Genomic DNA, 23,175 nt, shown 5'->3' with positions numbered 1-23,175 from the left:
TAGAGATCTCAATGACTATTCCAATGCAACCAATGGTGCAGGAATCCGAGCTCTCTAACTCAAGATGTGAAAGATTAGGTGCAAAACGTAGAAATAAGGTTTTGAAAAAGACCTTTTTAATAGTGACAATGACACTATTCATTTGTCTTATTCACTTTTTTGTCTTGAAGTGTAGAAGGGGATTCCATAGAGTGAATAACTCCACATTGATGAATAAATGTGCCTACGAGGATGGAGAACTTGAGGCAAACAGTCTTGGAGGACCTCCCATTGGACAAGGTAGGCTTGCCAACTATACTCTGTTGATTTGATTTCATTTGGTTTATTGATTTGACATGGGCCACCCAATATGGGCACCACAGTCCCCTTAGGGTGCCATGGTCCCATCAAGCTGCCATGGTCCCCTCTGGGTGCCATGGTTCCCTCTAGGAACCATGGTCCTAGAAAAGGGGCACCAAGTGACACACATGGGGCTAGATAGGTTTTGATGATATTGATACTGATGCATGTGTTTGATATCATGCAGGAGTTATCCTACATGTGGGAGCATACCTCATGTCACATATATAGCCATCCTCGGAGTCATATTCCTCACCTATATCAGGATGAGAAGAGGCTTCTCTAGGTAGTTGGACTATATTGGATATGCTACATGCCAATGACCAAGTTTCATGGGCCGATGTTGATGTCCTTGATGGAGAGATGGGATCCATATAAATCTACCTTCTACTTTATTGTCAGATAGATGAACGCCACACTAGAGGATTCATATCATATCCTATGACTACCACTTGGGTGAGGGAGGACCATGAGATATCAATCACATTAATCATGAGTAGAGATACAGAGAGATCAAACATATTTCATTGGTAGAGTGACTCCCAAAGAGTCGAGGTATCAGATATGCATCTGATGGTTATTAGATCTGATAGGTGATATCCTATTACCTAGGAGACTTAACAATGCCATACATGAGATGAAGCACCACACTATTTTTGCATGGGGACATAGTATGTTAGCATATCTTTACTATGATTTAGGAGACTATGTTTATTATGATGGTACGAGCTTTATGACATGAAATCCGCTTTAGGTTTTGATGTTTGAGCACATCACCTATATGAGGCCTACGGGGATTCCTGTAGATATTGCCTTTGAGGAGGCCCGAGCACATGCATACCAATACACTAGACCTTGATAGAGAGGAGACTTGTTGTATTGGAGAGTTGTGATAGACCATCTATGGTTTGATGATACTATATGGAGGCCCAATAGACAAATGTATGATTAGGTGGAGCAACATGTACAACTACGGATAATGCGAGAGGACTGATTGTTGAAGGGTCGAAATAGTTACATGATCATCCCATTTTATTTTGATAGAGTGATGAGGCAGTTTGGTCTAGAGAAAGGGTATCCCACATCGGGACCAATGTACATTCAACACTCTTGCAATACCGTGAGATGAGGAGCTTTGCCTAGACCAACTTGATAGGATGTAGAGATCATTCATGATGAGGAGGATTAGAGACACAACAATTACGTCCCCCTACCACAGGATGATGCAAGTAATGTATAGTGTAGATACACTAGATATGGGGAGGATACATATCCAAGAGCCTTATTTCCACTAGACTATCTAAGAGGAGATCTTGAGCAATGGATGAGACCAACAAAATCTCATAGCAAGGAGGGAGAAGATGCAACATCTAAGGAGCCTAGTGAGTAGGATGAGGGACAATAGTAGGAAAAGGATAAGGGTGATGATCTTGGTCATGCTAAGGTTGAGATTATAGATATCAACCATCCACCATCAGAGGATAGAGGGAAGAGGACAAAGGTAGTAGCAAATGACACATCTATAGAGAGGCCTACCTCAAGGAGACACAAATAATCACCACCTATGCCACAATTTAAGGTATCAATGTAGTACGAGTGAGAAGAGAGCAGTGGGGCCATGCCCCCAACTACAATGTCTCAGTCTCCTACTTGTTTTGATCCTACTTGGTAGGAAGGGAATTTATGTAAGAAAATGTGATTAGATTAAAATTTGACTGATTATTTATGAGATGTATATGTATAGATAATATGAATTTCTCTATCTCTTCATAAATAGTGCACATGGATGGCGTGACTTCATCAGTAAAGTACTTGGTGATATTATCACATTATCACACATTCTGCGGTCCTCATTGATCACATGGAGATCTTAGCATAGTTTTGGGTGGCATGACATATTTGATGCTATTATAGTAGAGTTGGAGATTGCACGTGAGGAGAGGGAGTTATTACAATGTGAGCTCATGGAGGTCTGAGAAGAATCAACAATGTACTGAGGCATCGTGTTAGATAGGGATAGGAGGAGATCCTCTAGGAGTCACTCTTGTTCCACATCAACCCACCGACACACGCCCATGGGACCATCACATCAGGGACTAGAGGGCTTAGGTATCCACCATCCATAGAGTTGGTAATATAGACACCACATTTCGTATGAGTGGCAATGACATGTATATTGTATCGAAACACTATGTTATATATATATATATATATATATATATATATAAGACGATGATGATGATGATGATGATGATGATGATGATGATGATCTTGTCTCAAATATGTTTCTTGAAATTAAAAAATAATGTGTCATATTGCTTTGATCAAAAGTAACATATTTGGTAAATAACATGTATGTCTAATTTAATGCTCATGTGATTGATTTCTCAATGCCATCATGATTAAATCAATACATAGGTAATTTAATTAAACAACATAAGTGTAATTAAATACTACTATTTTTGATGTAATGTATCTATGTTAAACTTACATGCGATGTGATCTAATTAAACTAATCTTTAATCAAACAAACCATGATGTAATCTAACATAATACATAGAAAGATTGAATGATAGGATAACAAAAGAAATGTAAACTACTAAGAAATTACATAATGAATTCAAGGCAACCAATTTTTGTCAAGAATAAAGCAATGAATATTAAATAACAAAGCTATCTAATACAACATGCTTTAAAGAAGACATGCTAGCATACCATTCAATAAAGATGAGAAAAAGAGAAGAAAGGAAATAAAGAAAGGAAACAAGAGTAAGCATAATATCTATGAAGATTGATAGCATTTATGGGTTCCTTAAGAGGCATACCTTCCATATCGGCTATCTTGTAAGCACTTGATCTGTAGGTGTCAATAATGATGCATGGTCCAAGACAATTTGGACTGAACTTTCTTTTTTCACTCGGTAAAGCATTCTCGTTACGTTGATTCTCATAGAGCACCAAATCACCCACTTAGAAATAATTTTGAATAACCTTATTAGTGTGAGGTAGAGAGTGTTTAGGGGACTAGTAAGAAGAAGGGGACCAAGTAGAGTTAGAATCATCAAAGGTTTATTTGGAGGTTTGGTGATAGATAATATTTTTAAGTTTTACTTTGGGAATCTAGCCAAATTCTTCAGTTTGGTCATGCTTTGGGGGTTAACATGACATGGCATGTGTTTAAAAGGAGGAGGGGTTTTGAGAACAAAGGAGGAAGAAACTCTATGTTGTTAGGTGTAGGGGCTCAATTCAAGTGAACAATAAGAGAGAGATTACTGATGTGGGGGAGTGAGTTTCAAGCTAGGGCAAGGATTAAATTGTACTGATAGATTCTTAGGATCAAACCCTAATGGAGGGGTATACCATTGGGTTTATATTTCATCACTAAAACATATTGAACAAGGGATTCGTCTTAATGCCGTGCTTGAAATAATTTAACATAGGAAAGAGTTGAGAGTGAAATATTTTGAACCTTGCATCTAGGGCAACATACCTCATGAGGACCTCTGCCACATCCTTCCATTCTCTAGGAATATCCGCATGACTAAAGCCATTCTATAGGTGGGTAATCTTCACGTATTTCTTGAGGAATGTTTTGAAATTATTTTTGTAATTTTATTTGGGATTCTCAAGGATAGTTCCATAGGGAGACTAGTAGTAGTAGTAGAAATAAGCTCCATAATCACATTAAAAGACAACCCTGTAAAATACACCCTACCATCATTTCAAGACAGTAAATTCAACAAAAAGGGAAGGGTCATGGCTTGGCATCACCTCAATGTAGGAATCTAAAAATTTCTCCATTCAAAGATGAGACGCAAATTACTATTATTCTTGAGGAAAATTTAGTTATTAGGCTCCACTTGAATCAAATCACCCCCTATGGTAGACTAGAGAGCTATAGTGAAAGAAAATCTCATCATAAGAGACACATTAGGCTTAATTGGGATAGAATACAAAAAGGGAATCTAGGTAAACATGCCATTAAAGCTATTCATCATTACCAAGGAAGGAGAGGAGTTACCAAACACACAATAATAATGATAGTGAAAGATAATAAAGGAAGAAGTCATTAAAAAAATGATGATACATGAAATATCTTCAAACATTAAAAATGATGGAATATATTCGATCTTTAGAAATCACCGCACACACATCTTTTAGGAGATTATGTAGAGTGGTCTAGACCCTTAGGTTTTTGTTGGCAATATGTATTGCCATTGATGTCAACCTAATGTCTGATAATATGTGTTGTCCTTGATGGTGTGTTGTTGATGATGGTTAGTTGCTATGTGGTCATTGATGTTGTTGATGTCAATGAAAATAGTGTTGGCAGTGTCTTCTATATTGTGTTGCTAGATGTATTTCTAGTAAAATACACAGAGATAGTTATTAATGATTACAATTGCTTTGTGTTGTAGATATCCACCTTCTCTTTGTGTCCGATATCTATATTTAGTATATAATCTATCAAAGGTAATAAGTTGTATATTTGTATAATGATGATAATGATGGTTAGGATGTGTTTTACCTTGGCATTGACATAGTTGTTCAGGCTAGTGTTGTTTCCAGAATGTTAGCAGTATGAGGAGATGTGATATGGAAAGATTATTTAAAGTTAGACAGGAAGAATGCTCCACATTCCTCTAAATTTGAGAATGTGGTCTTGTGAATATGGAAATTATTTTAATGCTATGTGGACATTTCATTTCCATCTTTTTAGGTTCATGTGTTGTAGTTGAAGTGGCTAGTGATTGTTGTTTTCTAATAGTCTGATTGTCTATTAGAAGTGGATTTGATTGGTCCTAAAAATGCTCCACATAACTCTGCATTGATGTTTTAGGTGTTGCGACTTGGAGGAAATTATTTTTATGATTGTGTGTTGTCTCAGTTCCAGTTTCAGGTGTTGAGGTGTTATGCAAGAAGACTTATTGATGTTTTGTTTATAACTGTGTTTCCCAACATTTTGGAAATGAAGTGATCTATATTTGTTTGTGTTGTGCTATCATTTATAGATGTGACAATAAGAAATAAGTATTTGGGAATGATGTTGGATGTTCTAGGAATGTCCTTGTGTGATCCACATGGTGCTAGACCATCAGGTTGGTTTGCATTGTGTCTAATATTTTATGTTTGGGTAATTAGTATGATTTGGTAGTCAGAACTTTGTTTTCTATCTTGTGCTATTATCTTAATGATATATGACAATTTTGGAGAGTATGTTAAGTTTTATTTGGTTCCTACCCTTAGCACGTGGGTATCTACATTATGTTAATTCATTTATATGCTATTTTTTTGGGCTGCCTGGTTATGTGCTACATTATTTTTGTACATGTTACCTTGGATGATTTGCACCAACATGTATATTATTTGAAGATACTTAAAGAAGTTTAATATGATGTTTTAGGTCCTCTCCATCTCTTGGATTGGACCGCATTCACCACAGTTATGTTTTGTGGATGAATTAATGGGACCTATGCTTATCCTTTGTTTTGGCCGACCTAATTGGTGTTTGTAATGAACAAAATGGTATATATAGAAGATCAATTTGAAGCTGTGAAGTGTGGTATTGTGATGTGAATGTGTAAGTCAAAATATGTGTGAATGTGCTTCCATGATCATATCATTTACAATTTTGTGATGCAGATGCAATGAAAGTGTGGTGGCGATTGTTGCTACAGATGGTTACTTGTGACATTGGTTAAAATGCAAATTCATATTTGGAGAAGACTTTATGTTGATGATTGAAATGTTTTGATAATGTATCTTGGCTTGGAGAAGTGATCTATACTCTACAATCATTTGTGTCTTTCCTTGGAGCAGTGAGATTTAGCCTGCAAGTGTTGATGTATCTTGCCCTTGAGTGGTGAGCCTCAACCTACAAGTCCTCTTTGTATCTTGCCCTAGGATAGTGCATCTTAGACTACAAGTCCTAAGATGGTAGTGTGCTTCCTTGGTAGTGACCCTAAAATATATTTGTAATCATTTCATATATTGTGAGTTGACTCTTACCATGATTTTTTCGTATTTGGGTTTCCCACATGAATTTGCTGTTCTCTCATGCATTATGTTTCATTGTCTACCTTTGATTGTTGTTGATGAGGTTAAAGATAAGTTGACATTATTTTAGAAAATAAATTTTAAGTTTAAATGTTTTAAGGTCCAGACTAATTCGCGCCCCCTCTCAATCTTAAGGTGTGTTCAACAATTTTTAACAAAGGGGCCCAAATTTGCCAACCTATCAGTTGGCATGTTCCCCTTGGTCAATGATTTTTTTAGTGGCTAGTATTTATCAATCGTCTATTTTTTAAAATTTGTGAATCAAAATTTGGCTAATAGTTCAAGTTTTAAGGTGACCTAAATCATCACATTTTGACAAAATTTAATTTTAGTTTTATTTAAATCGCCAGGGAAATTATTTTATTAGATTTTTGAACTCAAAGATTAGCTACAATATTAAATACATGATCGGTTCAGATTCACCAAAATTTTAAATTTATAGTAGAAAACTAAATTAATTTGCCAATAATATATCATAATTATTAGCTACTTTAGGGTTATATCAACAATATTTAGTTGCCACCATTGATTTAAAATATAATCCAATGACCATCATTGTATTCCATGAGATAAATATACGTATAAGTTCTAATGCTCATGGGGGTTGAAATTGCTTGTCAATTGTTGACCTCAATGAAAATCAATGGTCTAAAAGCAATTTTGGACCCCATGAGTATTACAAATTGTCAGTACATTTTATCTATCAAAATATAAAGAGGACTATTAGGTTATTTTAAACTAATGGTAGTAACTAAATAAAGTAGAGTCTACCTCTTTAACTCATTAATGATTTCTACCTTCAAGCCTATACTTTTCTATAATTTTTTTTTAAATTTTAAATGAAAGGATTTGTAGTAGTGATTAATGCATACTCTTATTATTTTCCAAGATTCACTAAAAAATTCTACTAAAAAAAATTGATGTAAAAAAATTCACCAATAAAATTATTATTTTCCTTTAAAAAAGGGAAAGATTTGCCAATATAATTACTAGTTTTTTTCTAAAAAAATTCAATATTCGCCAAGATTTTATATCTTTTTTTGAGGGGTGTTTCTTAAAGTTATCACTTCCCCTGGTAGGTGTAGGATAAGTAATATTTCTCTAGCTAAGATAAATTGAGTTTGTATTTAGAGATGAAGTCCCTCATAGGATAGCTTGGTGAGGCTTGATCTCTCAATATCAAAATGATATTTTTAGAGCCACTCTAATTAATAATTTTCTTGAAGAGTTTATGATTATGCAAATTGTAGGAATAGAGGATAAATTGGAGAGAGGCTCCGAGATGTCCTAATTTATAGAGATGTTGATCTCAAGGGAGGTGGAGGGTTTCTAGATTTTGGTAGAAGAGAAGCACTAAATATTGTCCTTTATGTTATGAATGGCACCTTAGACTAAAACATCCCACATGTGGTTTCTTCTTATCTCTGAAGATCCTATTGTTGCATTCTTTCCATAAACCCCAACCCATATGGAGGGAAGCTTGCCACTAGATCTCAACAAGTAAAGGGTGGAAAAAAGGAGTCATCCAACAATCATAAACTTTGTTTGGCTCTTTATGTCAAGCCCAGGCCATAGAGAAGGATCCCATAATACTTTGCCTTTCCATGAATACTCATAATAGAATAGAAGATGATTAATGCTCTCTTGATCTACTTTCACACAATCAACAATGATTAACCATTTGCATATCTCTTTTTTGTAGGTTATCCAGGGTAATTATCTTCTTGTGGCAAGCTATACAAGTTTCCTGGGCACCCACGTGATCATTTGAATTTAATTGAGTTGTACAAATAAATTTAGTTAATAAGAAGTGAAAGAATTTAAAGAAGGAAATTTCCACCCATTTCCATTGAGATTATTTTACTATAACAGACCATCTTCAATTGAAACACAAAACAATAAAATAAATTTATATCTTACAACTATTACAACTTCCCATCTATTTTAGATCTACTAAATTTATAATGGAAAAAAAAAACTCCATTGATAGGAACATAACCACCCTAAAATGACTAAAGGGAAAGACTAGACACACGAGAAAAAAAACCCTAACAAAATAGCACATATACAATGACAAATAAGAAAACCTTTAGAAGTTAGGCATCCCATCACATATACAATGGCAAAAAGCAACCATCATGGGACATTTGAGCTTGTGAAAAGGTCATAAGAAAACCTTTAGAAGTTAGGCATCCCATCACATATACAATGGCAAAAAGCAACCATCATGGGACATTTAAGCTTGTGAAAAGGTCATAAGAAAACCTTTAGAAGTTAGGCATCCCATCACATATACAATGGCAAAAAGCAACCATCATGGGATATTTGAGCTTGTGCAAAGGTCAACAACTAATGATGGATAGCCTAGATCATGTGGCTATTGAAAATAGATCGAGGTAAAGTTTAACTTTTATGAATCAGCCACTAGCTATTGAGAATATGACGTGTTGCAAATCGAAATACATAAGCCTACACTAAATGGTCATTGGGTCCATTACCTTGCCTCCTTACTACCGTGCATTATAGACAATCATCATTGAGGCCGTGTAAGCCATTGCAAAGAAAAGCAAATGTATGTAAGATAGAACGAGCCCCACCACGTTACAAACACTTGGTGATTATTAATTGATCAACTAAGTCCATAGGGCCTGCATCCATATTGGCATCAGACGCACACAATGCATATGAGATAATTAAAGAATAATCAGTAGAAAGGATCGGTTGATTGTCTCCCACTAGTTTAATAATTGATTACTATATAGATAAAGTGCATTTATCATGCTGGCACAAGTTTTAGGTTTCTCCTTTAACTTTCGCACACAATATTTGAAAATTTTAGGATACTACGATTTAATTTCTTATCCATTCTCTCCATATCCGACAAAAAATATTACAGTGTGTCATCTATTTATATCGATCTTTCTTGTGAGATCATTATTTCTTCTTTGTCTTGATTTTGCTAATCGGGCAAGAGATGGATAATGCGAATACTTGGCAGGAGTTTATGGGAGTGAAAGCCATGGTGGAAAAAGGGTTGGATCGAGTTCCTTATCGTTTTATCAGGTCCCTTCAAGAGCGTCCAAAAGTCTCTCAATATGAAGAGAAGGAGAATATACCAGTTATTGATCTGCAGGATCAAGTAGATAATAGTTCTTTTGCCCTTTCTGCCAATCTTGTCCAGGCCATTGGCCGAGCTTGTCATGAATGGGGGTGCTTTCAGGCATGCCATCACCTTTTCCTCTGTGTCGCACTTCATTTATATGCCTTACTCACGAGGCAGTCATTAGCTTTGGGCAACATAAATTTTCACAGTTCATAATGTTAGCATGGATGTTTTTGGATTAGATTGCATTTTATTTTACAATTTTTTTGTTTTGTTTATTCATCCTGAATTCAATTTTCTTGGCTTGCTTACTCATTCTAATGATGGTTCATGGAGTGTCATCCAAGCTATTGACTCTTTTCTCTTGCTTACTCATCCTGAATCCAAGTCTGTTCTCTTGTTTACTCACCTTGAATTCAATTTTCTTCATTTGCTTATTCATTTTGATGATGGATCACAGAATATCATCCCAAATGTTGATTCTCTTCTTTTGTTACTCATCTTGAATTCATGTCCATTCTTTTGCTTAATCATCTTGATAATAGATCTCAAAAGAAAAAATAATGATATAATCTAATTAAAAAACCTACAAACTAAAATATGAATATGGTTTTCAATTTAGATAGATATTTATCAAAATCTGTATTTATTGACAGGTGGTGAATCATGGAATTGCACCATCCACAATGAATGAAATGATGGAGGCAGCTCGTGAGTTCTTTGAGTTACCAGATGAACAGAAAATGAAGTACTTTACTTTGGATACAATGTCAAAGTTTCGTTATGCATCGAGCTTCAACTTGCAGAAGGATAAAATTCTTAGCTGGAGAGATTTCATCCGTTACTCCTGTCATCCTCTGGATGACGTCGTTTCTCTGTGGCCCAGCACTCCCTCCTCATTTAGGTAAGTAATGATATATTTAATTACATTAATCTATATATTTATTTTATCATTATTAATCAAGATTAACTTTTAATTGTTTTTAAGAATAGAAATGGCTGACGGTGAAAATGACCATTGGAATTAGGCATGCAGAACACATTGAACACTGTTGACATGGACGGAGTCCTCGAAACAAAACCCCAAAAAATAAATTATAAAGTAGCGAAGAATCTTAAACATGATCTTAAGCAATCCAAAACTTTAGGCATTCCATATCCTGCCAGTAAATTATTTTAGAGATTTTTCCAATTTTCTTAACTACGTGTAAATTATTTCAAGGCCTATGGCCATAATTGATCAATTTATCTGTAAAACACAATCATAATTTTAGGAAGAGGACTATCATCTGAAAGGAAAGATTTTCTAGAATAATCTTAGTTTCAATAGAGATAATGATAAGGTCTTTAAGTAATATTTTTGGTTTTGTTATTGAATAAGGGTATTTGTTTCATTTATATTATTTATTGTGTGATTTCATTTTCAAGTTTTTTCAATTTCATAAGGGGTAAGGATATTCATTTCATCAATATCATTTAAAGTACTATCTCTGTCTTATTATTTATTCATTGTATTTTTAGAGGTTTGAATTTGATGATATAGTAAAGGAACATACTAACAGCCTCACCAATTTCTATTTGTTCAAACCTTGGTGAGTTTGGTAAATGATATAGTAAAGGAACATACTAGCAGCCTTACCAATCTCTTGATGGGTTTGGTAGATGATATTGTAAAGGAACATACTAGCAGTCTCACCAATCTCTAATTGTTCAAATCTTGCTGAGTCTTATAATTAAGAAACAAATCATCACTCTTACCAATATTCACATATTTGAACATTGATAATTGATATAATTTAAAAATATATGATCACCCTCATAATTATATACAATCAATTAAACTACAATACTTTGATATCAATAATAATGATCAATACATTAAAAAAAAAATCATTATTATTTTTAAATATTACACCGTTTAGTATTTAAAAACAGCCAAAATATATCATCAATTAAGCTTGGCTGGTGAACAGTAATAAGAACAGATTATTTTTAATTTGCAGGAAAGCGAATGTAAATTTCTGTACCCAAATTCATGGGTTGGTAAGGAAGCTTTGTGGTGCAATTTCACAGAGCCTTGGGCTCCCAGAAAAGTATATTGAACAAGCATTTACAGACTATTCGCAGACTATGGTGTGTAATTACTATCCGAAATGTCCAGAGCCTGAGTCAACTCTGGGTGTAGGGAGTCACACAGACCCAGGTTGGATAACAGCATTGATGCAGGATGACGTCACCGGTTTACAGGTCCTCCATGAAGATCGCTGGGTCATAGTCAAACCTATTGCCCATGCTCTTGTCATCAATCTGGGTGATGTACTGCAGGTAAAATGGTTTTTTAATCTATTTCTTTTATCAATATTTAAAAAAAAATTATTCTCGTTTGAATCAGATGAGGTTATAAATGGGACCATTTCATCTGCGACATGCATTAACAAAAGTAGTTTATTTAATAATATAAATTTTTTACAATTTATAATTTAGTTGATATTGTTTTTGGATTAGATTATGTTGAATTTTTAAATCAAGACTTCTGATCATATTCTATAATCTATCATTAAAATAATAAAAAAATTAAAGAATAATTCATAATAGGGAAAGGAGCCAGTAGTGGTTATAGGACCAATAACGGTTCTTTTTGTCAACCTCACCCCATGTATATGAGTCAGTAGTCGTTTAGAAGCTTAATATGTTCGAAATTACTACTGACTCCTTTCCCCTAATAAACACAATAATCTAACAAAAACACAAATTCTTAGAAAGTTTAAACTATGAACACAAAACTGGTGACCACAAGAATCCAACTAAAATTTGAATCTCGATAACGACAACACCAATTCTATTCTGTAATCATCATACTATGCCATAAAGGGGGCTTTCTTTTTTTTTTTCCTTCAAACATACATAATCGTTAGGGTTTGGTTTGTATTTTTGAATGGTACTTTTTGTGATGAAATTTGAAACAGATACTAAGTAATGGGAAATACAAGAGCGCAGAGCACAGGGCGACCGTTAATGGAAGCAGCGATCGGATTTCTGTTGTGACAACGTATGGTCCATCTCTCGACACCATTATCAGACCTGCTCCTGAAATACTACTGAATGGCTGTAAGCCTGTCTACAGAGAAATAGTTTATAAAGAATACATGGAGATGATTCTAAGCGGCTCACTTGAAGACAAACGTTTGTTGGATTTCCATCGCTTGGAAATTCAATAAAATGGAGGCTAAGCAACCGATTGTGAAAATATATAGACAGTATAAGATTGCTTTGACAAATTATAGCGTTGTATTCGCTGCAAAAAAGCTACGAGTCCGATTACAGCTATCTCATGTTAAACGAAGGAAAAGTAGTCCCTTCTGCAAAATAATAATTATTACTTGAGCTGAGATTATGCATGATAATTGTTACACGTCCAGCTAACTATTTGATTGTAAGGTTAAAATTTGGAACTGTAACTAGGAATTTGGAATGCATCAAAACAATATTAATTAACTAATCACAAAGTTAAATGCAATGATAAGAAATCTTAATACATTCAATGAAGGAATTGAAGATAAGATATAAAAAAGAAATGCAAACCAAATACAATCTCCTTCAATTGACCTCTATTGTTCTTCTTTCTCCTTCAAATTTGTGGATGCCATCTATAAAGCAAATGTGTTGCAAGCAAGATAATAATGAAATTGATAGCATAAGGATACTTCTATTTTCAATTTTTAGGAAGATATGATAATGATTTTTGAAAATCATATAAATCAGATGACCACATATTTCCATTTTTTTAAATTGGGAGAATATAAGAAAATAGTTTATTTAAAAATGGATAATGATTTATTTTAATTTTTAAATCATTTTCTCGATTTATTGCCATTTTTGAATTTGGATGAGGATAATTAGAAATTAAATTAATAAAAGAAAAACAAATAAAGATTTGTTTCCATTCTTGATTTTTAGAAGAAAATAATTAAGATTTTATTAAATAAATAGAAATTTATTTAATTATGATGAAAGAATTAGCTAATTAAATAATTTAAAGAAATTATTCAATTATGAGGAAAATGAAATTGAATTTAATTAAATAATATAGATTATTTAATTAAAGTTGGATTGAACTTAATCAAATAATAAATATTATTCAATTAATGTTAGGAAATTAATGATTAATGATGAAATGATTAGGAAAATAGAAAATTTGATTTAGAAGAATGATGCAATGTCAACATATGATGAAAATCAAATGCGAAATAGAAGACATGTTAAAAATTAGGTTAGCGACACATGAGTGATGACCAATTTTGAGTGTCTACAAGAACTATGGTGTGCAGAATTATTAAATTTCTTATATAAGCTTCACAATGTGATCTATGAAAGCATGCATGTTAAGTGGATGTAGTTTGGATTTGTATGATTGACATTTCTTTATACATGGGTTTGGAACTGATCATCCAATGTAAATGTATGTTTTTGTTTTCTAAATTTTTTCTTTTCAAATTGAACTTGCTGCTGCTGCAACTAATTTAATAAGAATATGATTTACTCTGTTAAAAGTTTGTTAATATAGACAGTGCAAATAAGAGATGTTATTTTTTTTGATGTAGTATGGTGCTAGTACTTTCTACATAGTTTTTTCGATTGGTATTAGGGTTCCTAATTAAGCCAAATGTTTTTGAATAAATCTATTCGAAATGTTTGTGTAGATATCTTGACAATTAATATTTCCTGTATTTCATCCTATAAATTCACTTGTTTATGTTTTTAAAGTTGTATTAATTTTTATGTATTACTATTATAATTACTTTCATCTCTTCATTCATAATATTCATTTATAAATTTTATTTCATTTGTTCTTCATAAATTGAAGGTTTAATTTGAATTTGACAAAACAAAACAATATTAACAAATTGATTCATATTAATTTTCCTTTGTTAAATTTGATTTAATACTCATACCTTTTTTAATGATTTTTGACTTGATGTTAAACTATCCACTAAACATTTGTTATTAGGAGAACTCGGTGAGCTTGAGACTACAAAAATAAAAGCTCAGCTAGTTTTAGATTTTGAGATATCACTTGATCTTGTGGTGTGATAAACCAAGATCAAATGAAGATAAGAACAAGCACAAGATTAATTCGAAAATGAGCATAGTCGACCATCAAATAAGATGGAGAAAAATATTACATATAGAAAGAGTGACTGGGTCGAATTTGTTAGGTCCTAGAGACAACTGAGAGGGGTTGGGGGTGAATCAGTTGTCCACTAAATTCAACCAAATTTAACTTAACCAAAACTTAATGCTTAATTCTGGTAAACTAAATTTTATGTCGGTAGACAGTTTTATCAGTTAATTGCAGTACCGGTAAAGATTAATGCATGAAACAAAAAGACAATAACATCCACAATACATAACACCAATATTTGTACGTGGAAACCTGTAAGGGGAAAAACCACGGTGGGAAGCCTTACCCATAATCAAATGATACTACTGCAGATAGTATGTGTGTACAATATGGAGTCTGCACATGCAGAAAGGTCAGCTGCCCAGAGCTCACTGCTCAATCACAGAATGGGAGTCACACTGACTACAATTGGATGGTTAAATCTAATGATAATGTACTCCTTAAAATACCATCTTCATATGCTGGATTCAGTACTGGTTAAGTTTTGATTACCTTCCTCAAAACCTTCCTTCAACCTTCAAATGACGTCTACGTGTATAGCTCTGCTTATTTTCCCATATATCCTATTACAATCCTTTTTCAATATCGCATCATAATCTTATAAATGAGATCTTACATTTATACCATAACCTAAGACCAATTGAATAGGTTGGCTCACTAAAAGATATTACAATAAAATCAATAAGCTATGCATCAAGTCGACTTAATGTATTTACAATAATAATAAATCATCTTCATAACGTGTCGTGCTGATCTAGAATAAATATTCTTGCCAGTGCATAACCTAGAGCTATTTGCCAGTAACAACAAATATGAAAAACCGAATAGATCAATAACCAAATTGCCAAAACCAAGTGATCAAATAATGTCTTCGACATAACGTGGTAGTCTCCAAGTCATTCCAAGTGCCGGTGAAAACAATATAACCTACCGGTGAATCAAATATTGGTGACTATGAATAAGTCTTTGACTTGCTGGTGAACAAAACAAAGATCTCCAAGTGCTGATAAGTGTTGACAAGTGTTGAAAAGTGTTGACATCAATGACAAAACCATATCAACATATCCAAAATACCAACTGAATTAGAAGTCGAACCCAACACTCAATGAGTGGTGGCGAATGCCTCCCACTAAACTAGCATGAGGTGTCGAAACTAAGTCGACACCTCTCTAATCAACTCCTAAATGATCTTTACAACTTGCATGGACAAGTGTCAAGTAGAAATAGACGACTAAGTAGGCTTAAGTAAGCCTAAGTGTAGTTAAATAAAATAAATACACTAACCTATGGAATAGGGAGGAATAACACTCTATTTTATGTCCATTATTACTTGTACTTTTTATTGAACTCCTTTCTATTGCCACAGTCCCATTCTTATAAAAAACAACATCTTGCATCTCGATTTACAATCTATTGCTTTGTGTTAGGATTATAAAATCCATATCTTTTAGTTGCATTGGAATATCTTACAAAAATACAAAGACAAAAGTTTTCATCCAATTTTTTTTCTTTTAAATTGGATTATGTACATAGTTGAACAACCAAATACATGAAGATGATTCACAAAAATCTTATGATCACTACAAGCTTCTTAGAGTGGCACTTTACACTAATTTGTGGGGCTCCACTTCAAGATGCATACACTCTTTACCATTTCTTTTCCCCATTTAGAAAGTTCTTTGACTACAACATACATTATGTCATTTCATAATGGTACAATTATATCATCTACAATACTATTTTTCAAGGGGGCATAAGCTACAATTAGCTATCTCATAAGTCATGATTCTTACAATATTTAGGGAAATATTTTGAAGTGAATTCTTCTCTTCTATATGTTCAAAATATTTTCATAGAATATTCATTTTGATTTTTAGTCATATCCTTGAATTTTTTGAAGCATTCAAAGGAATTAGATTTTTACTTAAGAAAATGGATCCTTGCACATTGTGAGAAAAATATCTATAAAAGTAAAAATATAGAGATTCTTATCCAAGAATCGCTCTTGCATGTAACAAAAAATGTTAGCATGCACAAGTTGAAGAGGATATTTTATCCTCCAAGATATATTCAATGAAAAACTATTTTACTATTGCTTGCTAAGTGCACATTCTAAAAAAGCTCAATCATTGAAAACTAAAGATGTCAATAACATTGTTGTTATAATTATGAATTATGATGAATTATTAGTGGTTGTTTTGAGGACATGCACATTAGTGAAAATCAATGTGAGGGAAATAACCTATATTTTTTTATTGATATCTTTACTACAAGATGATAAGTCATTCTGTTAGCACCCTCAAATTCGATATAAATTTTCAGTACTTTGTGTGAAAACATGACAAAGGAATATGATATTTCCTTGCAAAATCTTCTGTAGATTCCCTTAGGGTTTGAATTTAAGCTTTGGTTTGGTTTTAAGGTCCTTTCAAATTTCCCTTTGGCAGGTTTTTAATGTTTTCTCGGTGACCTCTTATTCCAATCCCCTGTGGCTTAAGTTGTTCTTTCATGAGTTTTTAATTGTTCACCATTGGCCCATGTCCTAGTGCTTTTATCTTAGCCAATATCTATAACTCATGATTTATGTTGTCTTTTGTGACCCTTGTAATCATTTAAATATCTTAAAACCTGTATTTACTCCCTTTCCACGATTTCCTAAGGTATGACTTTTCTGCACACGCTCCAAGTTGTTTTCTAATTGATCTTAGTTTTAATGGCCCCCAATGCGCGTTGAGATATTGTTAATGCTTTTCTAAGAATCCAAGTTTCATCCGACATGGCAGTGGGGTGAAGTTCCAAAAGGTAGCTTGGGACTCGATGAGATAAAGAAGTGTCCCACTGAGCTTCGAGTAGTGTATCTTTTGCAAAAGTGGTGTCAACTCGAGTACACGGTGAGATGTTTCCTAGCTTCCATCGAGTCTTGAGTCATAAGGATGAAGCATGGGAGTTAGAATACTTGGAAGCTAACAAAGTTTTTCTTGTGATAGAGCGAATGTTCGAGGAGGATGACTATAATATGATGTGTGGATAACTTGGCACTCGTTAAAAGGTTTTCCCACTCCTGAGTGAGTTCTCGAGTAAGTATCAAGACAAAGTTCTGTAGCTGATGAAGAGTCCAACATGTCAACTTGGGACTTAGGGAGACTTCTTTTGTGATTTCAACGAGTGTTTGAGAAAGAAAGGGAGAGAAAGGCTGGTGAAGTTGAAGCCGAGAGTCATTGAATATACTCAGTGAAGCGCTGGATGACTCTCATTGAGCTTGAATGATAAAATCTACGCGATTCAAATATTCTTTTTTGATCAATAGATAAGATTTAAAGGAATAGCATGTAGAAGTGTCGATAAAGAAACATGTCGAGAGTGCTATTTTTATGCTTAGAAAACAAGAAGATCTAGATAAACTACCTGCAGAGGAGCATCGCCAGTAGGGATAATCAAAAGACCTTATGTGTGATAAGCCCGAGAAGGAAATCAAAGGCATGAATAGTTTCATGGGTATGAATGATGGATCATTCCTAAAGGAAAAAATTAGATCATGTATGTAATGTAATCATAGTGGATTAACTTAGATCATTTGAAAGGAAAAAAAGTAGAAAAGATATTTTATATTCATGGTACAATGTGCTTGGCTATATTTTTAGATCTTCTGATTTTAGAAGTGTCAAGTTTTTCTCAAGTTGATATTTAATGAGTCGGTTAAGTAGCATTATAAGCATTTTGATGCAAAGCATCCACACCCACACACAAGCCCTACACCTTTTAGGAATATACCTCACATTGTTGAGGTTTCACAATGATTAAACACTTTCCCTTATAAAGGTTTTCCATACTCTTTTATAAAACTCCACACATATTGCTCTTGCATATGAACACAATCATACCTTCTAGACCAACTAGGATAGGTTTCTTGGCATTGAGGACAATCATAAACCAAAGAGAGTTTAAGTTTGTTTGAAGGATACCATCACTTTCTACAGAGCCTTGACACTTCCACACACCCTCTCAACACTCCTACCAACCCTTAATTACCAAACACCATGTACTTTGATCCAACCCTTAACATGTACAAAAGGTTACTGTTAAACAAGAACTTATTGGCCTCTTTGACACACACTCACTCAGAGATGAATAACTTTTTCAATTGGACATATTTTTCTGATCTCTCTATTGGAACTCTATAAAACTTGGGTATGAAGAACATATCAAAAAATAAGAAAGATCCAATGGTTAAATTTTGAGATATTGACCCGTATTAGGACTGTATTTTTCTTGGGACAATCAAACCTTCCTGAGGTAAGTTTTCAGTCACCTTCATGCCTCAAACCACGTGCAAAACCTATCATGAAATCTTGCAACAATAATGGAATGATAATTTACATAATATTACATATTTCCACCAATTTGTGTGGCTTGATCAACCAAGAACAAAAAGATATATCATTTTCTTTGTCTCGGTTTGCCCTAGTTCAGGGTTTTGACAGTTTTGAGAGAACTTATTTTATCTTTTCCAAAACAAAACCAAATGACATGAAACCTGAAGTAAATGAAAGGTAATTTACTATTCTTAAATCCTCAAACCATGTTAATGAACCTTCAATGCATAGCAATGGTGAAAACTAACAAATTGCAAACTGAATGCGAGGAAAGTTAAGGAAAAACACATAATGTGCAAGGAAACCACTTACTATTACTCCCAAAGACTTCAATTCTGAGAATTACATCCTTTTGAGGAGTTTTTTCACCATATTTATAGCATTATAAGGATTCCCAACTGACCAACCAACTATAACCACCAAAAACCAACCTTTTTGCAAATGTTGTCAAGCAGCTTTGAAAAGTTGTATTGACAACATTTCTTGCTTTTTTGACAACTTTTTCTTTATTGTACTTATTGATCATCCAATACCACAAATAGGTTAAATAACATGTTCTAACATTAAAAATGACACAAAATACTCCCCACAACCTTGATATTGCCATTTTGACTTGTTTTGACCACTAGGCCATATGTGAGCAATTTGACAATTTCCAGGACATACATATGACTCAACTGACTCAACCTTTACATTTTATTGGCACTATTGGCCTTATTACATCATGTTGGGTCTAAATAGACCTTATTTGAATAAAACAAAAACAAACTAAATCATGCCCCACATATGGGCCCTTGAAGGGATGAGGTGCTCATGCACCACATTTCCCTCTATGTTTGTTCGAGATTAGTTTCAAAAATGGAGTTCTTATGTGTAGAAATAGATTGTGTTCTTACATGATGTAAGTTTAACGAAACTGGGTGGAGAATACTTTATTAAACTACTTTGTAGCTAAAGGGATATTGAAAATGAAGAAGGTAGCTAAAGGGATATTGAAAGGCAACTGCTATTGCAAAAGGCCTTTCATTAGCTACCTATATTTATCCCCTTAATGCTTTATGACTAGGATGCAAGGGGAGCGAGGAGGACAACAATGATGATAGGGGAGAGTCGACTCTAGCAAAGAGCCTGTTAAGTTAAAACTGATGGCTAAAGCTGGACCCCCTATTCTAGTTAGAACATTGCTCTATGAGCTCCTCTTCTAATTTTACAAGCTTTTCTTCTAGTTATATGAGCTCCTCCACTAGTTTTTCTAGTGAGGATCTTACATCCCAAAAGTCACTAGCAATGCTATGGTGGCATGGCTCAAGTAGTTGAACTTCAATAGTATTTTATTCTTCACCATGATGGTTTTAAAATGGTTTTGGTTCCCATAGTTTATTTATTTTTTATCCCATTCTATTTTAGGTTTTATATTGGGAGTGTTTCTTTTCCATGTGTAAAAAACAAAGACATGGTTGAATGAAAGATGCCAGTTGTAAACAACCTAAAGCTTTTTGCATTCCTTGCTCCTATAAAAGGAATTCAAAGGCTGTAGAAAGGGATTATGGTTGGTGCATAATTTTGGGATTCCTACCAAATAGGGTAGTAGCAGAGTCTAAGTCATGGAGTAAGTCTAACACAATAAAGGATGTAGATATTTTGATTATCAATATCAATTAGTTCATGATCTATCATGAAAATTTTACAGAAATTGTCTCCACATTGTATTTCTTTATCTTACATGAATAGCAATATCAAGAGTTTTTTTATTTGTCTTTGCAAAAATCTTGTGAATGTGTAATTCTATTTGTGGGTTTTCTTCAAGGAAGAGATTAAATTCCTTCACTCATATTGTAGCAACCTTAGGAATATAGTATGCATTCATAAGAATAATATATGTAATAACAATAGGAGTTGCATTGATGTTAGGCATTAGTGTTGTGAAAGTTCACTAATTAAGATAAATTGCAGTTTGATGTTTGCATTCAGATGTGGGTTTAACTCTACACCCTCGGTTAGGTACTGGTCCTTGAAATTATCAAGACTCGACTCATAAAAAATTCAAAATATTCAAAGGTCTAGTTTACTTTATGTTCTTTGTAACTTCCTGTTCTAATTATTTACATCTCCAAAATGTTTCTAGGATAGACATTTGAAACATATGCTGTATAGAGAAAGATTATATACACTTGTCCTTTAGGGACATAAAATGGAGAGGCTAATTTAAATATTTTTAGTGATTATTGGAAAGATGGGATTAATAACTTAATAATGGTGAATTATGTACACCCATTGTTTATAAAGTTGGGAATTATCCACCATTAGTGACCTGCAATTGCTGTTTGAAAACAAGTTATTGTTTTTGAATAGATCTATGAATTTGGACCCTCCTAAGTTTGGAGGAGCTCGAATTGAAGAGGGCTTGTATAGCGTTGTTGTGTTGTGTTTTCTTGTCCTCAGTCTATGGATAGGTTTGAATAATTAACTTAAATTCTCAATCCCATGGTTTAGGTTTTATGATTTCTCCTAGGATTGAGGGTAGTAAGAAAAATCGTCAACACATTCATTTATTAAATATTTTGTAATAAATATCTTAAAAACTTAAGTTTTATATATTTTTTTTCTAGTACCCAATATTTAAAAGGTTATGCTAAAATTTTGGCACCGTAAAAGTATCATGAATATAAGTAGTTTCTTATGTTACTTATTCTTTATAACAAGAGTATCTTTTTCCATTACACCAATCGCTAAACATCATCACCAAAATTTTATTGACTTCTAAAATTTATTCATGTAATTTGACTAAGAGATCAAATTTACTTAGCGTTTTGTTTGAGAAAATTTGATCAACAAACTATACATCTTTTTGATATTTTTTAAATTGAGATGCATGTGAATATTGTGCAATTATTTTCATCTTTAAAGGATTCTTTAGTATAGTTGGCTTTTCACCTATTCAAGTAAGATTCCCTTTTTCTATAGCAGATCCATTTCCATCACCTTTAACCAATAAGCCTCAAATATGCATTTCTTTTCAAATGATAAACCAAATCCATTTTATGTTTCCTTATACATATCTAGGCTTATATTAAGAAATTTCATGAAATATCGTAGTACCTTTAACAACATTATTCCCACAAAATTTGTCATTGCACTTGGCTTTTTCTTAACTAAACCCCTAGGAAAGTGTTACTCCATGTAATCCAAGAAAGTACTCTTGGTTGGGATATCGAGGATGCTCAAATTTTTCTTATTTTATATCATCAAAAGAGGGTAAAATTTCTTATTTTGATTGTTGATATCCCTACTAGGTTTTTTGTTATGAAGATTGATCTTGTTAAACCTATCTACACTTTTAGATGTTTTTGTAGTTATGTTTGGAGCCCATTTCATTTTTTGAGGCAAACGAGGGCTAGCCCCCCTTTAGGGTCTAAGGGTGCTATCCCCTTAGTAGGGTTCTGGAGGCAACACCCTCAAAGAAAAATTTTAGATGCATTTTTAAATTATAAAGTAATTTCTCTATGTTGCAAGTCTAGACCATTCATCACTAGGTCACATATCTAACAATAGAGGTTATGTCAATTTTCTTTCCCTAGAAGGCAACCATTTTCATGAGGGCATCATATTGTATTATGTATGGTATTTACGTTATGTATGGAGACTTTGATAGAGAGAAGATGAAAATGGACTAGACTTCATTTGGCTAGATAATTTAAAGGAAGGAATTATTTTTTCTCTATAGAAATAGTTGATATAAGGTGAACCACATAATTTTATATATTTTTTATTTTGTGTTATTTTATGTTTTAATTTTAAATTTTTTGTTGCATATTTGTCTATGATTCTATTCCTAACAATAGGTATATAATCTGTTTAAGTAATCTTTTGTAGAGATTTGTAGTGTGAAATAAAAATAGATTGGTCTTATTCACTAATTCAAATAAATAGAAAAAAATTTCACCTAGACCTTGAGCCCAAGCGACATACATTGTACTAAAACTTGAAGGTCCTATATCTAAAATAATCTATGAATAAAGTAGACACATGACTAATATGTTAATGATTGAGGAAGAGGAAAAAATCCTAAAATTATATGTATAGAAATTTATACCAGATTATGGATTAGAGTTTGATGAAAG

General features: G+C 33.3%; 1 protein-coding gene across 1 annotated transcript; it reads left to right on the top strand.

Moving 5' to 3' along the window:
- The first annotated feature begins 9,370 nt into the window (after nt 1–9,370).
- LOC131076155 (protein DMR6-LIKE OXYGENASE 2) lies at nt 9,371–12,822 on the top strand. Its single transcript, XM_058013217.2, has 4 exons — nt 9,371–9,616; nt 10,156–10,403; nt 11,503–11,824; nt 12,466–12,822. Exons 1-4 carry the CDS (start codon nt 9,371–9,373, stop codon nt 12,715–12,717), a joined length of 1,068 nt encoding a protein of 355 aa, XP_057869200.2. The 3' UTR covers nt 12,718–12,822.
- Nucleotides 12,823–23,175: the final 10,353 nt, after the last annotated feature.

This window comes from Cryptomeria japonica, chromosome 10 (genome assembly GCF_030272615.1).
Source record: "Cryptomeria japonica chromosome 10, Sugi_1.0, whole genome shotgun sequence".
NCBI classification, from domain to species: domain Eukaryota; kingdom Viridiplantae; phylum Streptophyta; class Pinopsida; order Cupressales; family Cupressaceae; genus Cryptomeria; species Cryptomeria japonica.
Note: the sequence above shows the minus strand (reverse complement) of the source record. Positions and strands in the feature narration are given on the sequence as shown.

Excerpts from the sequence above, each read along its gene's own strand:
- LOC131076155 (XM_058013217.2), top strand. The coding sequence starts at position 9,371 with ATGGATAATGCGAATACTTGGCAGGAGTTTATGGGAGTGAAAGCCATG. Across the intron at positions 9,617-10,155 it reads ATGAATGGGGGTGCTTTCAG|GTGGTGAATCATGGAATTGC; the intron begins GCATGCCATCAC and ends ATTTATTGACAG. Across the intron at positions 11,825-12,465 it reads ATCTGGGTGATGTACTGCAG|ATACTAAGTAATGGGAAATA; the intron begins GTAAAATGGTTT and ends AATTTGAAACAG.